The sequence below is a fragment of the Neodiprion fabricii genome, chromosome 2 (genome assembly GCF_021155785.1).
Source record: "Neodiprion fabricii isolate iyNeoFabr1 chromosome 2, iyNeoFabr1.1, whole genome shotgun sequence".
Lineage (NCBI taxonomy): Eukaryota > Metazoa > Arthropoda > Insecta > Hymenoptera > Diprionidae > Neodiprion > Neodiprion fabricii.
In genome coordinates, this window is record NC_060240.1 from 3,802,605 (window position 1) to 3,829,086 (window position 26,482).

A 26,482-nucleotide genomic window follows, 5' to 3' on the forward strand; every position below is an offset into this window, starting at 1 on the left:
TGCCCGGCGAAGTCTAGCTTCACGGTAGGTAAGTAGAGACTCTCTTTCTCTCTCTCTCTCTCTCTCTCGCCTATTCGGAACCCCGGGGATCCCCCAGATAGGAAGACACGCGCCGGCCACGCGACCACCGACGTTCGTCGACGCCCGTCGTCGCATTTAACGCGCGATCGCTCTCGAGTGGTCTCCTGCCCTGGGCCGTCAGCCCGCGAAAGGGGCCTTTCCTTTTCCCCTCCGACTCTGGGACCCCTCTTGAACCCCCTGAACCCCCTGAACCCCCTTGGCGCTCTTTACTCTGGCCTTCCGGTCTGCGTCGCGGTCACGCCGAGCTGGCAACGATATGGATACCGCGTGTAACGCTGCACGCGGCTTTGTAACGTACTTATAAGGTACCTATAACTTGGTCTGTGTATGGACGTATGGATGTAGATACGTGCGTTGTACGGGGGGCGTAATTGAAACTATGGAACGAATCACCGGAGCCACGGTAGGTCCGAGCTTAATGTTGAGTTTTGCTTTGAACTAGATGTCTTTTTTTTTTAGAGAGATAGATGGGGGTGGGGGTCGAAACTTGGAAGGGTCAATATTGCAAATGGCCGATGTATCGAAATTTTAAACATGCGAAAGTAAAGTATCGAAATACGAATTGTTCGGAAATTTGTTTTTCGAAAGCGTCACTGATTAGAATAACTACTAATAGCCAAGTTTTTCAAACAAACAATTACGTGTTTCAGGGTGGCCACAAATCTTATGGAAAAGAATTCCATGGCATTTTCAGGATTTCCGGGGCCTAAAACCTAGGTTTCTCTGAAATTTTCCTAGTTCTATCAAGTTACTAAAACCTAAATCGTTCAGCTTATAAGCTCTGTATTCGGTTCATGTTCGATTCGAATTGAAGAAACATATAACATACAAAAAAGTCAGTTTAAGTTATATTTGTTCACCTCAAAAAATCATTTCTAATTTCCATGACATAAAACTGATATTTTTAGTCTTTTCCATGACCAAATTAAAAATCCCCTGACAATTCCAGGTTTTTCAGGTTTTCCAAGCGTGTGACCACATAAAATGGTGTCAGCGGTGGGATGTGCGAGCAAATTCTTGACGCTTTATTCCAAGTGTCAACTTCACTTCAAGACTCTAAATTTATGACGTAAGATCCAAGACCCCCTCGGTAAATGAAAACAGAAAATAGTCCCTGACGGTAACTCGATCCGCGTTCTCCTTCACAGTGACTCGTTATCGCAGCAACGTACACGGGATCCGATTGGTTACATCGTCGAAATTCAGTTCGCGTTGTCAGGATCGCGATCGGCGGCAGCTATCGTCACCGGCATTATCTCGATGCGCGAAAATATAGAGTTACAAGATTGGCGAGGCAGCCTGCAGCCAGCGTTCAGGGTCGGTATCACATTGTCCGTATCCCGGGTACGAATCGCTACGGGGTTGAAGGGGGCGACGTCGTATTGTCGAGAGACTCGAGGCGAGGGCGCGTTCGTTGTGCGATAAGCCTGCAGCATTGCGCTGGGGGCACCTAGTAACCACTTTGTTACACCAGGGGACGGTTAAGTGTGCGAGACGATACGAATCGCGAGTCCCAGATTATTCGGTGTATTCAATTTGTACAATATGCTTAATCCAGAATGGCGCACCAGCCATCCTCCGGATCATCATCGTCTGGTCTCGTTTTACCCCGGCCGATTGACTAACGGAGAAGATAACCCGCGGCTGAAAATCTTTCAAACCAACCCCCTCCCCCCAAAAAAAAGAACCCTTTCTTCGTGAAGGGAGCTCTTTGACAGCGATCTCCTAGCGTTGGATGAAGAATTTCAACGACCAAAAACTTCCACCACTTTTCCCATCTCCGACATGTACTTGTCCGTGATTTTTGACTGTTGGTACCTACGGACAGTTAACGTATTTTCGAGCTACTCCCGAGGCACTCGAGTCTTCCGGCATAAACATGAAAGATGCGTATAATAAAGAGGCGAGAACGTGAGTGCCTTGAGAGCGAGTTCCCTCGACTGTCTCGTGCCGATGATGCTCTTCTTCTTTACCGCTCTTTAAACACGGTTTTATCCTGAAAATATGGCACTTTGGCGACGCTCGAGTCACTTCGTATCCACCGCGTCGTTTAAGTGGGGCTGATCTACCTCTCACTCGGCTTTCATCATCCCGAATCAAAGCGTTTTATCCGATGACGACGAGAGGGACGTTGCTGAGCAGCTAACTGTACCAGCTAATTTACCAGATAGTATATAGAGGACGAGGGACGTTGTCGTCACGTGTGTTGTTTCAAGTGGTGTTCGTAAACAGAGAGACCGAGAAAGCCTGGAAGCCGCCAGTAATAGTAATCGAAACGAAATTGCTTTTCGAGTCACGTTCGCTTCTCCAGACAACTCGCACATTCTTTCTGCATGTCGTTATACGAAAAAAATTTGAATCTCCGTTTAAACTCCTCCTCCTCGTCAACTCCTCCTTCTCTGCCAACGACGAAAACACCCTGTTTGTTCAGCTCACACATTCTACGACGCGTTACTTACTCCAAACCACGTCACGCGACTGTTTGTCGAGGTGCGTATGACACCGACATAATACAGTGCATCGGTTTTGCCCTGCAGTGCCAACAACCCTTTGTCAACCGTCGGTGTAACCGAGTGAATGACAATTCAATTGTGAAGAAGAGCCAATTTTAAAGTGTGTACCAAAAAAGTGTCCACCTCTCCGAACCAATCTCCGAGATTAAAAGTCCGAAACATACATATTCCAAGCTGGCGGTCTTACTAATGGTCACTGATTATCCACGATTTCGGACAACTCCCAAGAACCCGTTTCAAATCGCCCGATGCTTATCTGACGTATCGTTGCAGCCCCTAAACCCAAGGGATCGTTTAGCTGGCTGGTCCACTGGGGTTAAAAAGAAATCATAGTTCGATGAACCGACCGCTGGTTCACTCGTGAAACATTTATTCCAAGCCTAGAATTGGTCGATCAGGATTGTCCAACGGTGGAACAACCACTGTGACACAACGTGATGCCGAATCCAAATGCTCCTGATCGAGTCTTCGGACTTCTCTGACCTCTTGGTCCCAGTTTTTGATGAGGCGAGTCACGTAAATGGTATGGGTATAGTGTATAGGTGCGTGCAGCGAGCGGTATAAAAGTTTGGAGAAGTGGGCGAGGAAGATAGAGGAATGGATGGATGGTTCGTGGGTGGTTCGAGGTCTCGGCGACCCTCCCTCTGCTCACGCGGTACTACCCAAAAGGACTGAAAGCCATTAATTACGTCACGGAAGAACGCAGTCGTTGTCTCAAACAAAGGACTCCGCGAGTCTCTAGGTGCTTCTCTTCTCTCTTTGCCTCAGCGCCCACTTCAACCGCGGCGCGGGCTACATACGTATAATATGTTGAATAATACACGCAGGACTTTGCTCTGCCTTTACGAAGCCGTACATGTGTGTGTTCACCAACGTTGTACGTCGCCCTGTATCGCCCACGCTTCATATAACACCGCTAATTATCCGAAATTTGCATACCCATACTCGCTTTGCTGGCTACTATATAACCAACCCCCTACTCCGGGTTTTATTTTCCGTCTTTCCCAGCCTTTTGTTCCTTTGTTCTTTGCTTCTCTCATATCGAAGGGATAACTCGAAATCAGCATGCACACGGATGACACGGGTACTCGTGTCAGAGAATTTCGTTCCAGGAATTTTTACTCGACGTCGAAGCTCCCAAGACCTGCTGGAATTGTCCTGATAAGTTCAAGTCAGTGAACCGGCTCCAAGTTCAAGCTCTAATTAAAGCGATAATTACCTTCTGAGTATCTCTGAATGATTTCAGATACAGCTTTACTATTCCGTTCCATCCAAGGTCTAACTTCTGACCAAAGTACCCGTAAACCATAATGATTTGATCAAAGTTCAAATTCCAGTTTTGCGAAAGGTTGAAACGCTCTTCGCGGGATCGTAACATCGTAAGAAAAATTCTTGAACCATAGTGAAAACGAGTCCAAGAGGTAATTTCAGGTGTGCGTGCGCAGGTTGATGATGACAGTTAATTCTTTTGGCATTGAGCGAAACCTTGGATAGCAATGAGAAGGAGAACGAAGTGGAGGCGGCCGAGGACGAGGACAGACGAGAGGCAGTAGAGGCATCCGCGCGCTCATTTCCGTTTTGGGGCCGTCGGGCGGTAGTCGTTGGGGGGGCGGAGGGGGACGGGGATGGGAATGGGGGCTGCTAACTCGCGAGATATTAATTCCGTGTTAGCGCCGTGGAAGGGTGCTGGGGCGAAAACTACGCGAAGGGCTGCCGTCCCCCGGCCCACCCTGCGCCACTTCCCACCCCAGGAGGCGAGGAGAGGGGGAGGCGTTGCAAATCAGAGATTAGCCATAGTTAACTCAACTTGCGCAGCCAAACAGTTAATCAATAAATGATTATTTACGTCACGCGGGGAAACCCCTTCGCCTCCTTCAATCTCTCATGGCAAATATTCAACTGGCTTACGTCGCGTGCTGTTATGTCGTATGAAATACGGTGTACTCATTAATATCTGATTTCATTTCGTTTCGTCGTATATAGCCGTGCAGAAATACTCTGCCGGTTGTCAATTTTTTTTTTCTTTTCCATATTTTTTAAGCACGTGTACGCTTATTTATCGAAAATGGTGTCAGCGGTGGGATATGTCAACAAATTCGTGACACTTTGTTACAAGTGTCGACTCCATTTCAAGACTCTACATGTTTTAAGCACGATATTTTTTTTTTTTTTTGTTTTTCTTCTTCACAGCATGCGCTTATTGTACCGCAGGGCGCAGATTATTCCGAAGTGAAGTCAATGTTAAATAAGAAACCTTCCTTTCCTCAGTCATCTGGTCCACCAATTTTCTCACCGCTAATCGTTTCATTACCTTTGACCAAATGATGTGAAACATGAAATTTTTCATACGCAGAACTTTGGATTTATGAACTAACAAATGTGTATCGCCATTTTGATACGCTGTTATTTTTGTTCTCGTTTTAATTTCGGTGATTTTTTCATGTTATTATTTATTTTACCCTTTTCTTGGTTTTTGTATATCCCATGGTAAAAATCGTGATTCTTTGATTCCAAAGGATAGTTTCATTTTCTTTTGTCTACACGAAGAAAACTTCGTTCCATGTTCAATAAACGTAGAAGTGAATAATTTTATCAAGTTCAATAGAGTTTTACTGGTATAAAAAAATTATTTCGAACCTATGTAATGATACCACAAAAATTGTAGGCACCAAAGAATAAAAATGCTATAAATGTTGTAAAACGAATAGAACTCTGATCAATTGAGAGAAACTATAATTCAAAGATTTGCAAAAGTTCAACGAGACATTTCTCCGATTGAAATGCATCAAAATCATCATTTCTAGAATGATTTTTCTTGTCAACAGTCACCGTAATATCAGTGAAATAAACTTTGCACTGATTTTTACGCTGGAATTCAATTCGTGTAGTCTACAAACGACATGAGTTGTATACATATTTTTACTTTTCCTTTCGTTTAAGAAAAATGGCTTGGATTATATTCTGTGTTACGGTTGAACTTGAATGCAAAAAAAATTGGTTTGCCTTTGTGTACAGAAATAAACAGTTCCTCTAAGGATGATCCACAACTGCGATCGAAACATCGAAAAGTAGCCTACCGCATTTTTTATTCAACGACCCGCATATCCCAGAATTACCTTAGCAATAAAAAATCGAGGTCAATACTCCAGTATCATTATCAGTGTAATAAAGTTTCATCAAAAACGCAGTCCGCCTATAACCGAAGACGCGAATTAGCCTTGATGAAAAAAATGATGACAAACGACGAAGTCTGATCGGAGAAGAGACGAGACCCATCCGGAGATCCGCTAGGCGTCTTCGCCGCGGGTTTCAACGCCTCGGAAGGCGACCCCCGGGTCTTTGGTTCCGGGAGCGTGAAGCGATCAGGAACCGGATACTTCCGGTCTTTGATCTCCTCCTCGTCGAGATCGCGGAGGCAGGAGAAGGGCCCTCTTCGCGGCACGTCGTGCGATATAGGCTTGCTTCTTTTTCCTCCTCGCGGGTCCGCTGAAGTGAGGTGAAGTTCCGAATTCCTCACGGTGCTTCGTTACCCCCGGAGAGATCAGCGACGGCCCGTCGGGCACCTAAGCGGCCCCCCGGGGGTGGCTGCCGACTCCCGACGGAAGCGTTGTCATGGCGACACATCGATCAGCCGCCGCCACCGCGCGGAAACCCGGCTCGCCTCGACGATTCGACTCTGGAACCTGCCCACCGTCGACGCGTCTGCATCTGGAATACCTTGCATGTTTATCAGTCGGAGGAGGGTATCCGCATTCCGTTCCACGGCCGTGCAGGAATTCCGAAAGACTCCCTCAGTATTGTAAGCTGATCGTCGCGACGCGATTCAACCCCGCAAATCCGAATTTAGGGTCATCATGGGGTGTGATAGGCGTGTTTTGTATGTTTTAGTTTCTTCCTTTTTTTTTTTTTGGTTTTTTCTTTATCAACTGCAGTATTTGATTTTTCTATCCTGTTTTGTTCCACAAAATTGAAATCGTCAGATAATGGCAATTTGACCATATGTTCTTAATGTTTGATCCGAAATGATGAGAATTTGAAGAATAATAAATTTTCAGTTTCGTCTTCCTTAAGGAGATAAAAGCGCTTTTAACGGTAATTCGATATACGCCTTTTTTCATCATGAGATTGGCAGCCGTATAACAATGTTTGTGTAGTAATAAATATCTTGTAAAATAATCGAAATATCAATTTTTAGCACTCTTTAATTTTTGTCTATTTCGACTCGAAAATACGAAATTCATCATTAAATTTTGGCACCACGGAAATCTAATTCTTGTCGTTCGTTTGTTTGGAACGGTTAAATAAATCGTTGGAATTAATGGACGCGAAAATTTTGTACTTTTCTAATCATCTGACAAGTATTTTTCAATAAAGATAGTTGATTCTGTGAAAAATGTTACAAGATACACATGTATAACAGATAATAAATATCTTGTGCAGTCTTTACTCCGAAAGTGAGTAATTTTCGCTACCTTTGGCAGAGTTTTGCCATTCAATAGTAACTGGTATACATATATATATATATATATATATATATATATATATATATATATATATATATATATATATATTCAGGTTAAATTCAGTCTAATAAAACAATCCTGTACGAAAAGTTTAAAAAATTTGAAGATAAAAATCCAGTTTTCAACGATAATTCACCTGGTCCACTGTAAATGGGTGTGGGTAAAAATATAGAAAGATGAAAAAATCGAAAAGCCGGAGTATCGAATTTTGAAAAAAACTAAAACTAGATATACAGAATTCCGAAAATCTTGAAAGTCAAAGTATAGCGTAGTAAACCATGAAAAAGGTCAGAACATGGAATGCCAAACGATAGAATCGTCAGAATCCCTCTCGATAAGATTCTCAATTTCACTGTTCCATGTTTTGCCCTTTCCATACTTTATCTATCCGTACTTCAACTAACTATATTTTCAATTCTTCGAACCTGAGCGTTCCAAATTTTTAAATTCCACGATTAACATTTTCGCGTCCATTAAAATTCGACATTCCGATTCTTCTACCAATCAGCAACACTAGTTTTTCACCCCTACCCACTATAAATAGCTATATCATGTACCGTTACACAGGTATAACATATCCTCTGGTTCTAGGATGAAACAGGGGGTGAAAAAAAAAAGAGGGCGAGAGGGAGAGCCGACGAAGACGTTGACTTACGTCGCGGTCGTCCTTTGGCCGTACATAGCCGTGCGGCGGATGGATCGATTCTCTCCGTCTCCCTTTTTCCTCCGCTCTCCTCCCTCCCTCTCCCTCCCTCCCTCCCGCCCTCTCTCTCTCCTCTCTCCTCTCGTAGTCGAGGAGGCCTCGGTCGGCGTCGTTGGCGCTGAATACCGCTGATTGTCCTCCACTCACCGGGCGCCCCAACTGCTCCCTGAGCTCTGCCGCCGCTCCGGACTCCCGACTCCCGCCCACTCCACGGTAATGATGGCAATCAGCCCCTCAGAAAGGATTTCAGGAAATTCTCTCGCCTTTTTGTCGGCGGCGGACGCCGCAAACACCGGTCGTCGCCGCTGGTCCTATCCTCCCTCCCCTTCCCTCCGCCGGCAAATCCCTCACACGTGCCCCCCTCGACAATCGAACCCCTGCTGAAATTTTCAACGGACCCCTCTCCCCTTCCCCCCTTCCCCATGCATCTTGCGGGTACACCTCGAAGTCGAGAAATAGGTGCGATTTGTAAATCGAAATAGAACCGTGAGTTTTATGTACGTTTTTCTTTGAAATTTTCGTACCTTCGTTTTATCGCATCCGGAGGTTTCCCTTATTCGCTAATCGATTATAACTTCCCATTTTCTTTTTTTTCTTTTTTTGTCTACTTTCATCCGTCGAAGGTTAGAGAACAATTTACACGAGTATACACTCTCCGATCTTCTTGTAATTTGAAAAGGGTCGAAGTATTCCGATATCTGTACAACGAACCGAATGTCTTGGACATTCGATAACTGTAATTTGAGAAGCTCTGACCAGTGCCAAAAGACGTCGACACCTACCTGCAGATAAGTCTTGACGAAAGTCAATATCGTTTTCTGACATTTGACTTTGAAATGGAGAAAAAAGAAAAAAGATAAAGAAACGAAGAGAATAAAAAATAAAGATAAAAATAAACAAGGTCAGAGACGAGGGTTGAATAAGTGCCTAGACGAGAGCAAAACGAAAGACAACTTATTTGACGTTACTTTTATACAACCCTCCTGACCCGAGACGTAGTTTATTCCTCGGTTCGGAACTTGCTAGAAAAGTTTTAAACGCATCGTGCAGAAGAAAAATCGCCGAAACCGAGCGACACGCGTATTGCAATTCTTTCAGAATAAAGGAATGCAAAGAGTATCGAAGATTCGTACGTCGTACATACATAGGTGCATACATGTATTACACTGGTCAACAGTGGTATTTGTTGCTCTTGATATCTGAGTGATTTTAGTAAGATTTGATGTCAACGACCCTAGGAGTAAACGTAGTTTATCAAAATTGGCTGTAGTTATTTGTTTTATCGAAATTTTCATATATGTCTCAAAAATGCAATATTTACATTGAAAATTTTTGTTTTCTTTCAACCCTTCGCGGTCGCACTTACTTGTCGTTCCATAAGAAATACATGGTTTCTGGGGAGGAACATAAACCAGTGCGACCACGAAGGGTTAAAAAAACAATTTTGTTATCGCCCTGATATTTTCCGTAAATTTTGGTGTTCGAAAACCTAGAATTTACGAATGAAATCATGATTGTACTAGGAACCACCCCCTCTTTCGATACTAAAATAACATAAAAACCAGAGCCATTCTGATATAATCATGATTTTATTCGCAAATTCTACGTTCTCAAGCACCAAATTTCTCTCTTTTTTTTTTTTTTTTTTTTCTATAATACATACCTGTAACACATGTATGTATAAGGTCACGAACGCGTGTTACAGGAATAGCCGAAGAAAAGAGCTACTGATCGTGATCGCGTTAGCTTCTGGCTGAGGGTTGCACGGCTCACGAATAGGGCCCTCACCCCCCCCCCCCCCCCCCCCTACGCTTTTCGCCATTGCCCTTTGGCAACGCGGTGGTGAAGGTGGAGGAGAAAGAGGAGGAGGAGTTGTAGCAGTGATCTGTTGCTTGACTGCTCACGCTGCATTGAACGCCAACAATATTGACTGCGCGCCAAGAAGCTCCGGGTGCATGCATCGCAGGGGTAGCTGGCCGCGTATATACTTCAACCTTCATCCCCCATCCCCCCCCCGCCGCCCCTGTGCAGTTGGAGCAAAGAACTCGGCGGCGAGTTTATTCGTTCACTCCTCCCTCATTGACGCAACATTAAGCACACACGATAACGCATGATTAACTAGCTAATGACTTTCTGCAGCCGTCGAGCCCCCGTCGCGACAAATCATCGATTACCGAGACGTCCAGGGATCCTCTGTGTACGTACTAACGACACGTCGCGATTATACATACATACATACGTACGTACACAGTCGGGGAGGAAATCTTGCCGAGTCACGACGGATAAGAATTGAGTGCCACCTTCGACTCCGGATGTGCAGCACTTTAGATCTGGGGGTCGAAAAGCTGGACGACTAGACGAGGAGGATTACCGGGCAATTAAAACGGGGCCTCGATCATCACCTTGGTTCACATTTTGGAATGAAAATTTTGTCTCGCAGGTCTCTGGGGTTTTCGGATATTTTTTATACACCCAGGCGAGGAATTAATTGGTAAAATAAACATGCGGCTGGGTTTCATCGATGCCATTTATGTGCCGCGTTGTTTGTTTCCAGACAAACGTTCCCCGTCTGACAATGAGATAAGAATTTAAATTTTCAGATATTATTTGATAACTGCAATTTTATGAGAATAATAAGGAAACTTGAGTTGTTAGTTTATATCGGCGTTATATGTACATGGCGATGTGGAAAAAGCTTTTGTAGCTACTGTACCGTATACAGTAGAATTTACGAATCGGTTAAATCGTGGTGAATTTATCGAGGGAATATTAAGAACAAGTCTATTCTCGCATTGATATAGTTTAAAAGTCCTGTTTTTGCACATGCCGTTGGTCTTGAAATGGTGCTTTTTCAAGTAAGAACAAAAGCAATCAAGCAGCGTAGAGTCAAGGTATGAAAAATGAATCCGATACAATCGGACGTGTGACCAAAAGATGAAGCAGCGCCGGCGTCGCGGGAGCATCTGGTGTTCGATGCGGGAACTAAAACAAGGGTGGAAACACGGGAAGCGCCATCTACTCGCAGCTGCGGAAACACTGCGGGGTAAATTGCAGCCAACGAGCCGTATGCCGGATTATTGATTGGATCTCGGAAGGTGTCGAAAACAAACCCTCGGATAGCAGAGTGGTCGTCGGTCAAGTCGTGATCTTTCGAGTCAACGCCGGTTAAATATAAAGCCTTAATTTTCGGTGATAATAATTAGCGGCCAAGGGTACGGAACGCAGCTTTTTTAGGTTAGGGGTGAATGATCTGGTTAAATATAACTTCTGACTTGGAAATCTTTTAGACAGGCTTTCGTTCAGAGTTTTTCAATAGATCAACCGAAATCTAGCGCTAAATTGATCCAGTTAGGTTAGGAAAATCTTTTTGGGATGTTGAAAAAATATGTTGAAAATATTATCGCGTTTGTTTTTTGCATTATGTATACGAAAGTGCTTCTAGAATCTCGACGAATTCAGAGATTAACCTCTTTACAAAACCTGGAACTTACGACGTTTTCTTTTTGTTTCCGATTTGAATTGCAAGACTGAAAATTCTGATACGTACAGTACACTTGTTGCAGACGATTTTGAATTTTCGACATGTTCTGAAGCATCATACGCCATGTTTGCACAAATGAAGTTTCAGATATCTTGGAATTTGGACAAGGGCTTAACTGCATGTTTTCTCATAATTATAAATGCTTACAGCTAAACTAAACAGTTTAGCATAATATGGATCATTTAGGGCTAAGCGTTTTTTGTTCTTCGAAATTTTATGAGTCGTTGACGAACGCACTGACGATATTGCAAAATAAACATTTTTGTAAAGTATTGTAACCAGGTTACATTATCAACCAAGACTAGAAGTATTCAAATTTTTTTAGAGTTACATCGATCGATACTATTAGTAGACAATAATTTTAGATATTCGTTTATTACATAATGATATTCTATTGTAGAATAATGTAATTAAATAAATCTCCTTTCAAATTTTGTAACCTAAAAGAAATATGCAATATATTTTACAACCCGATTGTTCATTTCGAAGCTATACTTGACAGAATGATCGTTTTATATAAATCAAACTTTGAACCTTAATTAACATACGAACGCTTTCATTTACGAATTTTATGCATCAGAACTTTAGTGTAGAGCGTCCAATTCTCTACAGAAATATGTATTTTCCAATATCATCAGTACATTCGTTAACGGCTTATAAAACTTCAAAGATTAAAAAAAGTCCTTCCCATGTTATTTCCATGAGATACTTCGATCGCGAAGCGGACTATCTTAGAGTTGACATAAAGAGCGAAATTTTCAGGAAATTTTTTTTCTATCAATTTGATAATGTTTAAGCCCCTGGGATGATAAAAATTCAAAAATAACCCTAACGTGTACATACAAATACCTGAACCACCCCGTACAACGTACCTTATACATATATACACGAATAGCTGACTTACACGTGCAAGGCGCATATTCCGGGGGATAACGAGGTGCATTTTGTTGGCGGGTGAATAATGATCGCGGGAGAGTTTGGGGGTGTCAGATCAGCGGGAGAGATAGCGCTGCTGCACTCACAGGGTCCGCGTTCCGGTCTCCGAGTTTCGTTCTCCGATCGGCTCTTTGATTCCGCGTCGATCCCGCGAGCGGCTATTTCGTCACGGCACGGCGGAGCTTTGTGCATCGCGTAATAATTGCTTGGGAGTGTGCCTCCCGCAGGCCGGCAGGGGGAGAACCGGCACGCGCCGGAACCGGAACCTCGAGAGTCGTGTGTCCTAGCCGTTCCCGGGCGGAACTATCATGATTAGTCACGGACCGCCCCCCGCGTTACTTTTGCCCCACGTTCGTCTTACGTCCACGACGCACCGTATTTCGAACCGTCTACTGTAAGTTACGTTAAGTCTTACTGCAAGGTCTCCGCGTCAAATTCGGAAAAAAGTAATTCGGTCAACCAGCAAACTTTATAGTGCTGGTACACCTGTGAGTCAAGGCAAGGGGACAATGAATCTGATACGGATAATTTTTTACACTAGACAATTATGTTGGCAACACAGAGAAACCTACAGCGCCACAGTCGGCCGAGCGCGAAACAAACCCAATCTCAATAAACAAAACATAACCCATGACCGTCGAATCGTCGAAAATGACGTGCAATCCAACAAGTCATTATCCCCGCGAGTTATGTTATGTTTATTGAGATTGAGTTTGTTTCGCGCTCAACCGACTGTGGCGCTGTAGGTTTCTCTGTGTTGCCAACGTAACTGTCTAGTGTAAAAAATTAGCCGTCTCAGATTCATTGGCTCCAAGTGTACGAGCAAACCCATTTAGTTAAACTTGCCGAATATCGAATGTCGCTACAAATTTTCTTAGAATCATTGTATTGATAGTGAAATCTGCTTGTCCAGGGAATAACCATGTTTGTTCCGATTTTTTGTTTTTTTTTAAACACATCTCATCTAATCAGCAGTTATTTTAGTTAAACACCCCAGAATAATATGCAACCCTCTCCACCAAAAATCAATCATATTTTTCAAAAGACCCCATATCTGATTTTCAGGCTTGGGGTCCTGCAGAGAATCGGGGTCACTTTTAAGCATCGTTTAACGTCCTTCGTCCTTTGATCGTACCTCTGATCTATGTAAGTGAAATCTTTGGTCACTTGTTTTTGTTGTAGGTACACATACAGCATGAAGCGTTTTTTGTAATTTTTGATATTTGAATTTTTTTTCATACACACAAAGCAGATAAAAATTTACTCGTGCATACATATATATACACAATTCTGAACGAAAATATGTATTTAATATGAGGCAAATTTATGGAGTGCAAGATCGAGGATTTAGTTAACGCTAGAACTACCGGACCAGTAAAATTGACTGGTCTTGAATAAATCGTATTAATCGAAATTGTTTATATCAATATGTTATGAAATTTTTTAATCATTAAGTATTTTTTGAATGATAGAAATAGTTTCGTCTGAATTTTGGTAATTCTAGTTTTGAGAATGGTGATCAGTTGAAACCTGTACTGATTTCTAAATCACAAATTTTAAGGATTTGGCCGTTGGTCACGCATTCATACATTTTTACATTCGCATCAGAAATATTTCTGCAAACTTTTTGCCTACACCGATCCCCGATTTGTCAATTAGATTCAAAGTCTCTTTTTTTCACCTCGATAATTCTGCATCTGTATAAGTAATTAATTTTCAGATCGATTATTTTCTCTTCGCACCGCGAACCTTTTTTCAAAAACTGCACAAAGACCAGTCACAGGAGGATCGAAAAATCTTTTCTCGGTTTTTGATCCCGCTGGACGCAATCCAAGGATGAATTAGAAACAGAATTTGTTTCCCTGGAGCGATAGTCGGTGGTTGCGGAAGCGAAGGGCGAGAGTGAGATGATGAGGGGATGAGGGGCGGTGTGGGGAAGGAAAATGTTGCGGGTCTCTGCGAGACCTGCGGGTATCACGGATGAGGAATGAGGGCGGGGGAAGGGTGGCAGAGGCCCGGGTTAACCGATACCGGCAATTATCAACGCGTCGCGGCCACCCTCGACTGCCCCGGGTCACCCTGGATTCACCCTGCTGCACCCTTCGCTGGGACTCGGAGGAGGGATGAAACACCCCGGCGAATAGAAAGCGAGCGAGAGAGAAAGAGAGAGAGAGAGAGAGAGATTTCGCGAAGATATAACGCGCAAAGCGCCACTGGACGAATAATAATAACAATGATAATCATCGTCAGGATTTATTCCCTCTGACTATTACACTATATATAATATGTAAAATGCATATCAATGTGAATGCATATGATGTTATTCGCATATATCATTCTCAAATATACCCTCCCCATGCTAGTTATTTTTTTTCATGAGTATATTTCATCTCTTATTATACCAAGCGAATGCGTTGAAAACTTAATTCTCGTATGAACGAAAAAAATGTATTCCATTTACCTAGTATCGCGATCAAATATGCACAAAAGAAATGTTTTGTTTACGAAAATAAATGTGGCGGTATGAAATAACCCCGATCAATGTTCTGGAACATTGCTTCAGATGAAAATAGGATGTTGTGTAACAAGAAGGTAAACTAGGTGTGTTTGGGCCGAGCGTAAATTTGCAATATGAGTCGTAGGTGAGTTGAAGACAATTATCGCAAACACGCGAGGCGAAAATACCGTCGCCTCCTTTTTGCACACGATTCTTCATAAAATAAGAGTATGTTACGCGTTTTTTCCACGAAGCACGAAATTGAGGTTAGAGTCGCGTAATGTCAAGATTTGTTCGCGACAGCGCATGCGCGCGGTCAGAAGACACCACTTTCAACCCCTAGGACCGAAAAGTAGTATTTTTCGTACTCCACGCATGCGCATTCGCAGACTCACTCTACCGTTATAGAATCGGGTACTTTGTGCACGGACAACACGTATGGAAAAAATGCGTTAAAGATACTCGCTTTATTTAAAAAGATTTATTTTAATTGAATTTGATGGTGATTTGATAAATTGAAGAAATATACTTTCTCTGTAAAGTCACTTAACAAGCTGGTTTTTTTTTTTTTTTTTTTTAACTCCGAGGTGCTAAATTTCTGGAAATAAATTTGGCATAAAACTAACCGTACAGGCGTTGGGTTCATATTCTTCGTACACCCCTACCCTCGGTTTATGGGCAATCAACGACACGCGAGGGAATTTCATACTTCGCTTTGTTTCATGGCACACGTATTAAGTTACATGTATTGTACATGTAAAAGGTACTGAATCGCGAGTGCATAACCGCCTCGTTTAATCCGAAAAGAAATTTATCTCGCACCTAGACAGCGGCCCGTTGTTAACGCGTGTTTTTCACAACGGACTCAACGAGCCGAAAACTAACGGCATAAACTCTTCCGAAGGGGTTAACTGCGGGCGAAGCGGTGCAGAATCCGAATCGTTGCATTTCGTGCAATTTGTGCAGTTTTACTGCGGTCACGCGTCGTTTAACCGGTAAATTCTTACCGCAAAAGAATTTTTCTGTATATTACTGCAACTGCCAAAGATCGTGAAGAACCAATTACACGGTGGTAAAGGATTATTAGCGTCAAGTCGCATTCGTTTGATTCAATTAAATGCTATGGTCAAATACACTGAACACAATATTTACTTAATTGAAAAAAATACTTGTTACAACTTAATATAGAACTAAATCAAGCCTTTGAATGACCATGCTGACTATCAATTTAATCAGGATAACACGGCGTGAGGTTCTTGCCATGATGTGAATTTTGTATCAAGAAAATCTGTGATTGAAATGACTAGGAGAAAATTGATTGAACGCACCTTAAACTCTTTGTTTTAAAAATATCAAATGCTGTATGAAAACAAATTAAGCTTCTTCGGATTCATGTTTCCTTGAGTCGAGAGATCAATGGTTAAAATCAGATAATTAAATTTGTCGGTACAAAACTCTTTTGCATTGATTGAGCATTAGAGTTATTCCAGCGTACAAAACGTATTCTCCGAATAATGTCATTTATAATTTTGTTCACTCAAATTTTTGTGGGTTTCACCCATAAGAAAAGCTTTGTTTGAATCAAGGAATTCGCTTCACTGAATCATTTTCACAAACTAACTGAATCGAAATTGTTGAATTGAAGTCAGCGTATTTGGAACAATTAAGGGATACTAGATTGAGGTAAACGAACTCCAACCAAATCTATTTTATTGGTTAGTCGATATATGGAGGGGGAGGGGTGTGTTCTGGGCCAATCTGCTTTACCATACGAGCAGGGGTTGCAAGGTGTGTCTCACCTGCAGCCTCCACTCGCATGGTAAGGCAGATTGGCCGAAAATCCCCTCTGTACTTACATATATCTACTTTGGTCCAAGCTTCTTTTCCCTTCGTGTTTGTGCAAAGCGTATACCTATTATATATTTCATGACACAGGCGCGTTTAAAAGCAATGAGAAAAGTAGAGAGAAATGCGGATTCTTTTTTACTCAACGTTGATAAAAATTAGGACGTATATACACGTACTATTTAGATATGTGAGGTGAGCCTTTCATATACATGCAGACGCGTGTGACTTTGGCTTGAAAAATTGAAATCTATCGTGCTACTGGGGACAAGGCCACGTGTCGTTGCCACGAACAAACACGATAGTCAACGCGAATATACAACCGCGCGCGTTCTTGTCAAACATCAATTACCAATGCAAACAAGACCGATCCACGTTAGTTATACATTATGCAGAGAAACCTGACCGACGGCACTGCGTTTACAGATGATGGGACGTAATATTGCGTGACGACAAATCGTTTTCACCTATACTTTTCTTTATTTCTTAAAGTTGTAGGAGATAAAGCAATGATAACTTGAATTTTTCCAAGTCAACTTTTCATTCGATTAGGAAATTTGATTTTGATATTGACATTTTTGAAAGGGTTAAATAGAAATTAGCCAAAATACTTCAACCTCAGTATATATATATGCCCTACATTTTAAATCAATATCGCAGTTCCTCGTGTATAAACGTGATCCATGAATGAACGCATTATCTCTGTGATAAGCTCCAAGCTGATCAGTCTCAAATTTTCATGGTTGTACTATTTAAATAGCGTATTTAATATTTTCCAAAATTATAAATTGACGTCACAAATTGTGAATTTCTCAGGATTAAACACTACAGATTTATTTTTCGGTAATCTTGTAACTAAGGATGACACAGAGAGAACCAAAAAGACGTCAATAATCGGGACAGGGAAATAACTGGTACCATTACCTGGACTTATCTGCAGAGTTTCACAATTCTAAAATACGCGGTAGAACTTTTGTACCATCCCTAGTAATAACGGATACCGCGTCTCTTCGTAAAAATAAATTCCATGCGTAGGTATTGCAAAATAAATAAAGAGGGTCGGTTTTGTTTTTGGTGAATATGTATAATAAGGGAAAAACGCGGTTCGCGCAGGGTGAGGCGAAACTTTTCGCTGTAGCTGTACTACGTGATTCGTTTGAAAGAACCCTGGCCGGTTCGGGATGGAAGGTTTATACCTAAAAGGGAGAACGGAGCGAAGCTGCGAAGAGATAGCCGCGGCGGGATGCTCAAGGCAGCATCCGGCCTTCCCCAGGGGTGGTTTTCGCCCCTGAAGGGGTCGGAGGGCGGTCGGTTGTCATGGAAACGGGCACAGCTAGCCCCAAACCACACCCCGACGTTTCGTCGCCGACATTCCCTGCAGCCTCGCCGCCATGATCGACCCACCATCTTGCCATAACCGTTACCGCAAAAGCGAGGAAAAAAAAGGGACGAGAAACCGATCGAAAAAAATGTATCTCGACCTAAACGCAGATTGCTCCGCAGAATTTGCCCTTTGTTTTCACTACACGACAGACCGATTTATAAGTTCGTTTAGCTCATGGAGATTGGAGATAGAAATTTTATCGAATATAATATATTATACGTGCATCATATTTTCCCGCCCATTTTCAAAGTCGAATCCTCCGATTTGTTTCTGCTTTTGTGATGATCGTTGCAGAGTTTGAACGTTCGAACTTACATCGACAGACGTCGCGAGCCGTTTATATTATTTATAGAGACTGTTTTATATTCGTCGGTAAAACTTGTACGGATGTTATGTATATAAACTTTCGTTTATACAGCTAATCTCGGTTAAACACAATAATCTCGGTTAATTATTCACCGAGTTTTGTTTGTTCCTAACGAAATTCTAGTATTTGACAGGACTTCGTTTCTTTTTTCATTGGTATTGTTATTTGAAATAGCGAAATTTGCAATCTCTTCTCCTTGTACAAAACTTTTCAGGATAGAAGTAATTTTGGTGAAAATATTTCGTAATATTCGTGGAAAATATTTTCGGTAGACTTATTATATCTATTTGCAAAAAATTAATTTTTTTTATTAAGATTAGAGTATATTCTGTTTTCCAAATTCGGACAGTTCGTAAAATGAAAAATTGTTTTCCGAAGAGTCATCTTCAGAGATCCCAACAATTACGAAATGAAATTTCATACTATTTAAAAATTGTGAAAATAGTTCATCGATTTCTCCTCAATTGCGAATGGTCAATGAACCGAAATCAAAGCTTCGTAGATTCTGAATATTGAAAAATCAAATTTTTCAAAAAAGCTCACGCAGTGCGATTAAATTCTGCAAACTTCAGAGCAGTCAACTCATAAATAATAATACAATCTTCGAGTTCTACGCAAAACAATATTTCTCTATACCATGAAGAATACGAGTACACAGATAAAAAAAACTTGGCGCATGCCTCAGCCCTAATTTATGGTTTCAGTTATCCTCAAAATTTAGTAGTTTTTAACATTTTTATAGTCTGCACGCTGTAGTATTTATAAACAGCTGAACGAAGGTTGAGGTCAATTTCCATCAGCCATTTTTCTAAGCGAGTAAAAATAAAATAAATAGTATATTGCGTAACAAGGAAGCAAGCTCGGTCTTTTCGGACTGGGCGTGAGTTTGCAATAAAAGTCGTAAGTGAGTCGAAGACGAATATTTCAAATACGCGAGGCAATAAAACCGTTGCCTCCTTCTAGCAGACTATTCTTTATATAACAAGAGTATGTTACACGTTTTTTCCACGTAGCACGAAATTGAGGTTACGGTCGCGTAATGACAGATTTATTCGCGACAGCGCATGCTCGCGGTACAGAAAACACCACTTTTAACTCCTAGAACTAAAAAGTAGTCTTTTCCGCACTCCACGCATGCGCATTCGCAGACTCACTCTATAAAAAACGGGTACTTTGTGTACGGAAAACACGCATGGAAAAACGCGTAAAACATGCTTGCGTTAAATAATAGTACATTTCGTAACGAGCATGGATGAGGCTTTTTGACGAGACGTACGTAACACGCGAATCAAAAAACCTTATCCACATGAGTTTCGATCAGTATTACTTATCACCAGAGCCAAGAAATCACGCCGAAATCGCCATTTTGAGGTTAGAATGGTGATAATACATTTCCTTCCAGACTTACCGGTGATGGAAGTGGTCGGTGATATGGCAGCAGAATTAGCCCTCGGTGGTGGTGAGAAAGCGCCGGCCAGGTAGCCGCCTCGATCAGCCAAGGCTTGCTTCGCCTTTTCGACGCTCTGTTTGAGCTGCTGAAAGGTGCTTCCACAGGCGAGACCCCGATAAGGCCAGTTCTCCTGCTTGACCCCTGACCCGGCGGTGGCGACTGCCGTGCCAGATCCAGCTCCCTTCAGATCTAGCGCCCCTGCGTACGAACAGCTTGTGCTGTCGTACATCACCACAGCACCCCTGAAATCACGCCGGGGTAAAAAGTAAAGACGGTGCAAAGGTCAACCGCGGGTTTCTTGAACTTGGAACGTAAATCAAGACCCCTCATCCCGACCCGACTCTCTCGGTCAGAGCATGATAATCGGTCAATTCCGCGCCAGGGGTGGACTTCGAGGGTGAATTTTTAGGAATCCGCGTCGTTTTTATGGGCCGGAAAACGTTGACCGGTCATTTCGGATACGACGTGGAAGAAAAGCATCCACGTATTGGTATGACAATTCGTTTCTGTGTTTCAGAGGGTTCCTCAATCTCGATAGCCTGAACTCGCCGCGTATATAAACTGTTATAATGAAGTAATTATATGCGAGTATGTATCTGCAGGAGCTTCTGGGTTCATTAATTCCATGCGAACTATAACTGACAACCGCAAATTCATGACTCATGAGTCGAAGCACAATCGCGGTTCCAACATTATAACGTGTCTGCTAGTGTAGTTGTTGGATTTGTGTGCATGTTCAACGTACAAGGGACAACTTCCTGCAGACGGTGGAAATTGGCGGTCAATTTTGCAACTAGCAAAACGGTATGATATGAGTAATACCTACGAAGCCTGTACGAACTGGCTTCTCATTCGAAGAATCTCCACTCGATCGTTGACCCCGGCTCAGTTTTGCGATCCGATTCTTCGAAGGTCCGTTTTATTATACAGTGTATTACAAGCTGTTCCTCAATAACGATGGGATGAATTACGATCGCTGAAAATAACTTCTCGTCTTTGTCAAAAGGACGATCGACGATATCACGTCGGCGTGTATAGACGAGCTACATCGCATACTGGAGCGCGGACGATAAAACGGAATGAAGTAAAAAGTAAGCGTCGCGTGACCAGGTCACGTTTGATAGCTAAAGCAGCGTATTTACCGAGGTTAACAACGTGTCTTTCACCCTAAAGCCACCCCGCCGGCGTAAGTCAGTCTTAATTTCGAAAGTCACTCACAAAGGAGGTATTTCCTTCCAGAGTGAAAGAGCGTATTGTATATTGTGCACGTACAGCGTAGCACTAATTCATTGATTTTTCACAATTCCTCTCGGCCCTGAATTCCTCCTTCGCTCGTATAACCAGTCACAATTAACATATCTGCAGACGTGTTAAGTTTACCCCACCAATCATCACAGAAATTTGGTTAGATTTTATGTGAACCATTCGAGTCCGAAGTTTTGAAAACCAACCCGATGATGGGATGAACGGTTTTAGAGCTATTATCAACCCCTGACTGTATATTCCGTCGAATCATCCCATTATACGAACTTGGCAATTCACCGTCGCGTCGGCCGGTGTAGGTTGCAAGGGTGTCCTTTTCCCACTTTCTAAGCAGAGATGAACGGAAGGTGGCCGATATCGCGTGCTCCAAATGAACGCACGATTACACTGCCAAAGTCGCGAGACCGCATTTGTTGAAAGTGTTTGAAGCGCACTTGAGCTTACACTGAAAACTGTTATAAAATAAAATTATCCTTGTTCGAGGACTTGCTGGAAGTTTCTTCCCAACGTGACGTTAAACTCTTTGTCGCATAGCGTGTATTTTCGCGCAGCCTGAGACCGCAACGTTGTTATCAGTCGGCTGTTATGATGCAATAACCGTTGGCGGTCAGTCAACGACGAATAAAATTAAAGATGTCCATTACGGAATTAAAGCTTCCGGTCCGCACCGCGGTTTGTATCCTTATCAAAGTTATTTTTATCCCGTCATATTCAACCGTCGCGATTACCGCTTATACATGAGAAACCCTAAGCGTTGCACAGTCCTCGATGTTGTACGGTCTAACAAATATTATAATATTAACACAAAAATATTATACGTACTATCTGTATTCGTATATTAATACAGAGGAATATTTTATATTTTATCCGACACTTTCGCGGCCCGTTTTATACTTTCAAACGACCACAGGTAAAACGTCGTCACCATAATGTTTTCAATTTCAAAGAGGTAATAAAAACTTTAAAAAAAAAAAAAAAACGCGTTGACTTTTAGAACACCGCGCACATATTAATCACCGATCCAGGTATAATGCTTCGGTGATCGCAGGGTCCTGCAAAATACGTGTCCGTGCGATCGATCAGTTTTCGCCTATTCGCATCACCATCGCAAGCCAAGGGAAAAGGAATTCCATTGCTTTCGAAAATCGTGATGCGGTAAGTTCCGGAATTCCCGCCGATTATTTGTCCGTCCCCTCTTCTAGTCACGGGCCGAAATTTCCGTCGGCGTTAACGTCACCGCTAGCGGAGGATTCACCTGGAGAACGGTCGGCGCTTTTGAGACGAACGAAGCGCAATCGCGCGGTGGTCCGCCCAGGTTGCGGCACTCTTACAACTGCGCTCGCCGCACGGCTAGCAAATTGACTGCTTCCGGGCCTCATTACATCACTCTGTTACTCCGTTAACGCTCGCCGGAAACCCCTCCGCTTGCCGCCGCACGTCTATACAAGTCCTCTTCTTCGCCTCTGCATGCGTGTACGTTCACATATCGCACATCGCCACAACAAACTGGCACTACTACATTTCCACGCGCGTGTTAACGCGGCTGCAAAACCGTGGCACATCCAGATCGCGTGAAAAAAGAGAATACAAAAAAAAACAATAATAATATCGAGAACAAACGGCAAGTGGATAGAAAAAATAATCACACTTTTAACTTCCAGAGCACACATAGGTGGAGGAGGTATATAGTTACCTGATTGTATCTGTTTACGCAATTTGATTCACGCGTTTTCACTTTCTATGTGTATGTGAATGCATTTGTACTTGACGATTATTGATATACCTAGTGGTGCTCGCAGCTTAGTAAAATGTAATTTGCGAAAGAAAATCTATTTCATTAACTGTACCTGTGAGAAAAGATTCTTCAAAGAATTGTACGTGGAAGTTGGGATGGAGGGTCGAAAGTGAACCTGGAGCTGGAGCTCGAGGACTTGTTGACATATTTATATCGAAGAAGTTGAGAGTGAACTGATACAACAGAAGAAATCCTCTGTGGAGGTGAGTAACTTGGCAAGTTTCGGGTTTGTTTGGTCGGTATATCCACGAGAAGTCGAGAATGTATTAGAAAAATTGAAAACAAGACTCACCGTCTGCGCGGGGATCCAGACTGGACCTCGTGTCGTGATTAGAAGTATACCAGATGGATGCCGACGGACGATTTGATCCCAGGAGGAACGGGATGTGCACGTTTCTAATCACACCAGGCAAGCATGCCTCACAACAAGTTAACCCTTTCACCGTGTAAACCGGGGTTGTAACTGAGGGGCGGATGAGCGCGCGATCAGGTATCGAGGTCTTCGGGTGAACAGCGAGAAGAGATCATCGAGGAGAAACTAGCGCGGCGGAAGGGCGGAAAACACGTCCCGGAGGACACACGTCGTCGGTTTACTCGAGTCGCGGGACCGAATAAGAAGAAGAAGACGACGAAGAAAACGGGGATGAAGAAGGGAACGGGGGTGCCGTCGATGGCGACGGGGCGTCAGAGGCTCGCGGGGGAGAAAACGGACCGCCGGCACCGCTTGGTTCTGCAGCTTGTAACGGCGGACGCACATTTGGCACCGTTATCAGTCCGGGACCAACGATTGGCTGTATCGTGGAGTCTGCGCCGAGAGGATCCCTCGCTGGTTTCAGCTCCCTCTCTCGCTCTCTCCCTCTCTCTCTATCTCTCTCTCTTTCTCTCTCTCCCCGCAACGGCGAAGGAGATATTCCTTACCTAGAGGCGGGATCATCCCCCGAGGACTGGTGTATGGGCTCGACCCCTACTCCTCCTCTATGGCAGGGATTCAGCCGAGAGGAGGACGTCTAGATACAGTGCAGAAAATCCACCTCCTGCAGGATTCACCTCCCTCAAAAAGGGGAGCCGAGTGTAACGGGTGTACACCTTGAACCCAGACACCAGTCCTGTCGGGACCGTCAAGCTTTGTACACTACAGTATATATACATTTCCACGACGTTGATCACCAAACGAATGTTCTGATTCTAGGTCGTCAAAGTACGGAATTCAGGATAATTAACTCAGAGGATACACTAAACCTCGTAGGATTTCTCTCCCTTCACTTTCTCCCTTGTGACCTCCATGTCGAACGATATCTTCGGCTGCACCACCCAGTTGAAACAACATCTATCCATCGCTCCTGCAGTTCTCTGGATCGAAATACACTGAACAAATTCATCAAATCGCACAGTTTCACCGTTAAACGACCTTAAACGCGAAGCACGGTGCGTCGACATCGACCTTCCCCTAGATACTAAATATTTGTAGATCGCGGTGTGACGTTTGGACGGAATGTATGTATATACAAGAGCATGACTTGTCCGTGCAGCGTAACTACGATGGGAGCGCGGATGCACGCGTGACTTCGGCACGAGGCGTGATGTTGACGTTGCTCTTTTTTGAATCGATCTGTATAGGTGCGTGCACGGGTGTGTACATAACCTGATAATATGTGAACGTGCTAAACACACCCACCCCGTACCTACGCGCAGTGGTTAATGTTAATGGTGGAGGCGGGGTGAGGTTGGGGTGAACCCTGGGGGTCTGGAGCCGGTTTACCCTCGCCCCGTGAGTTAGGACTTCCTGCGGCTCTTCTCCGCGTGCGCATCCCACCGCATCCCGCTACTATCGTACCCGACTCCAAACCCTCGGTACCTACCCCCCAGAGAAACTCTCGCTCTGCACCAGCGCCTGGGAATGATGATAATGATGATGATCGTGATAATGATGGTGGTATTTGGAAAGCCGAGTGTTTCGGGAATTAAATGGGACCACTCGACCTTACACGCTCTTTTTTCGTCCTCAAGGTTAATTACCGTCGAGACGCGTCGCGGATTCCCACTCGGTTACCGTAATACGCGTCCAATTGTTTTCCCCTCTAACGCTGAGAGTCTCTGCAAGTCGCTTACTTCGATCTTTCGTTGGTCAATTTTATTTATTTTTTTTCCGACTTTCAAAGATTGGATAATTTCCCAGCAAACTTTACTGCCATGCTCGATTTTACGACTCCACCGACTTGCGGCCTTTCACGTTATGGGCATACCTAACTGCACGGCGAAATACAACTGCAAGCATCGGTAGATTTATGGTTGCGAAGAGAAGGGTGGAGAAAAAAACGGGTGCAAAAGCCTGGCGTGTAAACGCACGGGAAAATCGTGTACCACGTAACGTTGTTAAGTAATGTGGTATAACAGGGTCGGTGTGAGCCTGTGTATGTCTGGAAATAAATAGTAGGTACCTTGTCGGTTGTATGCGTGGTACGGTACGGAAGAGTAGAAACAAGAACAGAATGAGAGGAGGAAAAGACAAATGGATGAAAAAAAAAAAATAATAAACTATAAGTGTATATGTATATTCATATTATAATTACCAGTTGTCACGAAGGCAACGCGCTCAACAGGTTTTATTACGACATTACCAGCCGCCAGTGGATATAATGGGAAAAAGTCGAAAGGACATTCGGCTCGGATGAAAGGCCAACTGGCGGAATAGTTTATCCACGTGTTGTACACTCTTGGTTCCCAATCAGGATCGATACGGGTCTGGAAACTCGATGTATGATTTTCACTTTTCTGGATTCACTTTCGACAAGATCACCAGTCAAATTTGTCTGTCTGAAGAGTTTCCAGAGTGACTCAGCTGCGAGTAAAGTTTCGTGGAGCCCCGGGTGGCGGTTTGGGCATTTTGAGGGGGTCGATCCACGCTTTGAGAGTGTAGGATAAACCGTGTAGAGGCCGCGTGCAGGGGCAATGGGTGTGCGAGTGGTAGACGAATAAGCGATGCGATCATATCAGCTTGTTAACTGATATTAATAGCAGGGCGCGGTATAGAAACTCGGCTCTCGCGCCCCCTCGGTTAAACCCCCCTCCCAGCATGTACACCGTTGCAGCCTTTGCCTTAATTGTAACAAATTAAATCACGCGATGTCGATAATTTCCTCGAATCATCGACGATTCAAACTACCCACGCTGGATTATTGGGTATTCCCGGCTACGGTGCAGTGTGCCTCGTTTCAAGGGTTTCACTTTGTCCTAACGGTCGTTTCACCCAATTCCGAAAATCGTCGCAGGTACCTACCTCAATCAACAACACTGATAAGCACGCGTGCGATGCGAGGATATCCTTGAAGACGTTGACCATTGGTCATCCTCTGCACGTCCAAGTCTCTTTTTTTCAGTGGTACCAAAAAGGACGCATCGAGGTCAGACTAAGCGATAAACCGCGAGGAAAGAACGAGGTGGGATCGATGCCTGAATCTTGTATCAAAGAATCGATGAAAGACGCGGTGAATGGATTATTGTATAATATGGGGAGGAATGCCGGGGGTTGGCGATCGGGGCGATAGGAGATGGGCGTCGGGGTGCCAGGGTATCTTTTATCTTAT

General features: G+C 43.4%; 1 protein-coding gene across 9 annotated transcripts in view; it reads right to left on the reverse strand.

Moving 5' to 3' along the window:
* The window catches only part of LOC124175732 (transcriptional regulator ERG homolog), a 46,976-nt gene extending 23,379 nt beyond the window's left edge, over positions 1 to 23,597 (reverse strand). For 3 of the 9 annotated variants that reach the window (XM_046556191.1, XM_046556184.1, XM_046556183.1), the window contains exons 1-2: positions 20,667 to 20,998; positions 19,799 to 20,082 (exon numbers count right to left, since the gene is read on the reverse strand). In XM_046556191.1, the coding sequence (XP_046412147.1) occupies positions 19,799 to 20,082; positions 20,667 to 20,692 (310 nt within the window). In that variant the 5' untranslated portion in view covers positions 20,693 to 20,998. Of the gene's footprint in view, positions 1 to 19,798; positions 20,083 to 20,666; positions 20,999 to 21,058; positions 21,210 to 21,370; positions 22,420 to 23,190 lie in introns of those variants that run through there. The other 6 variants (XM_046556188.1, XM_046556187.1, XM_046556186.1 and 3 more) reach the window with 6 other exon arrangements.
* Between the last annotated feature and the right edge of the window lie 2,885 nt (positions 23,598 to 26,482).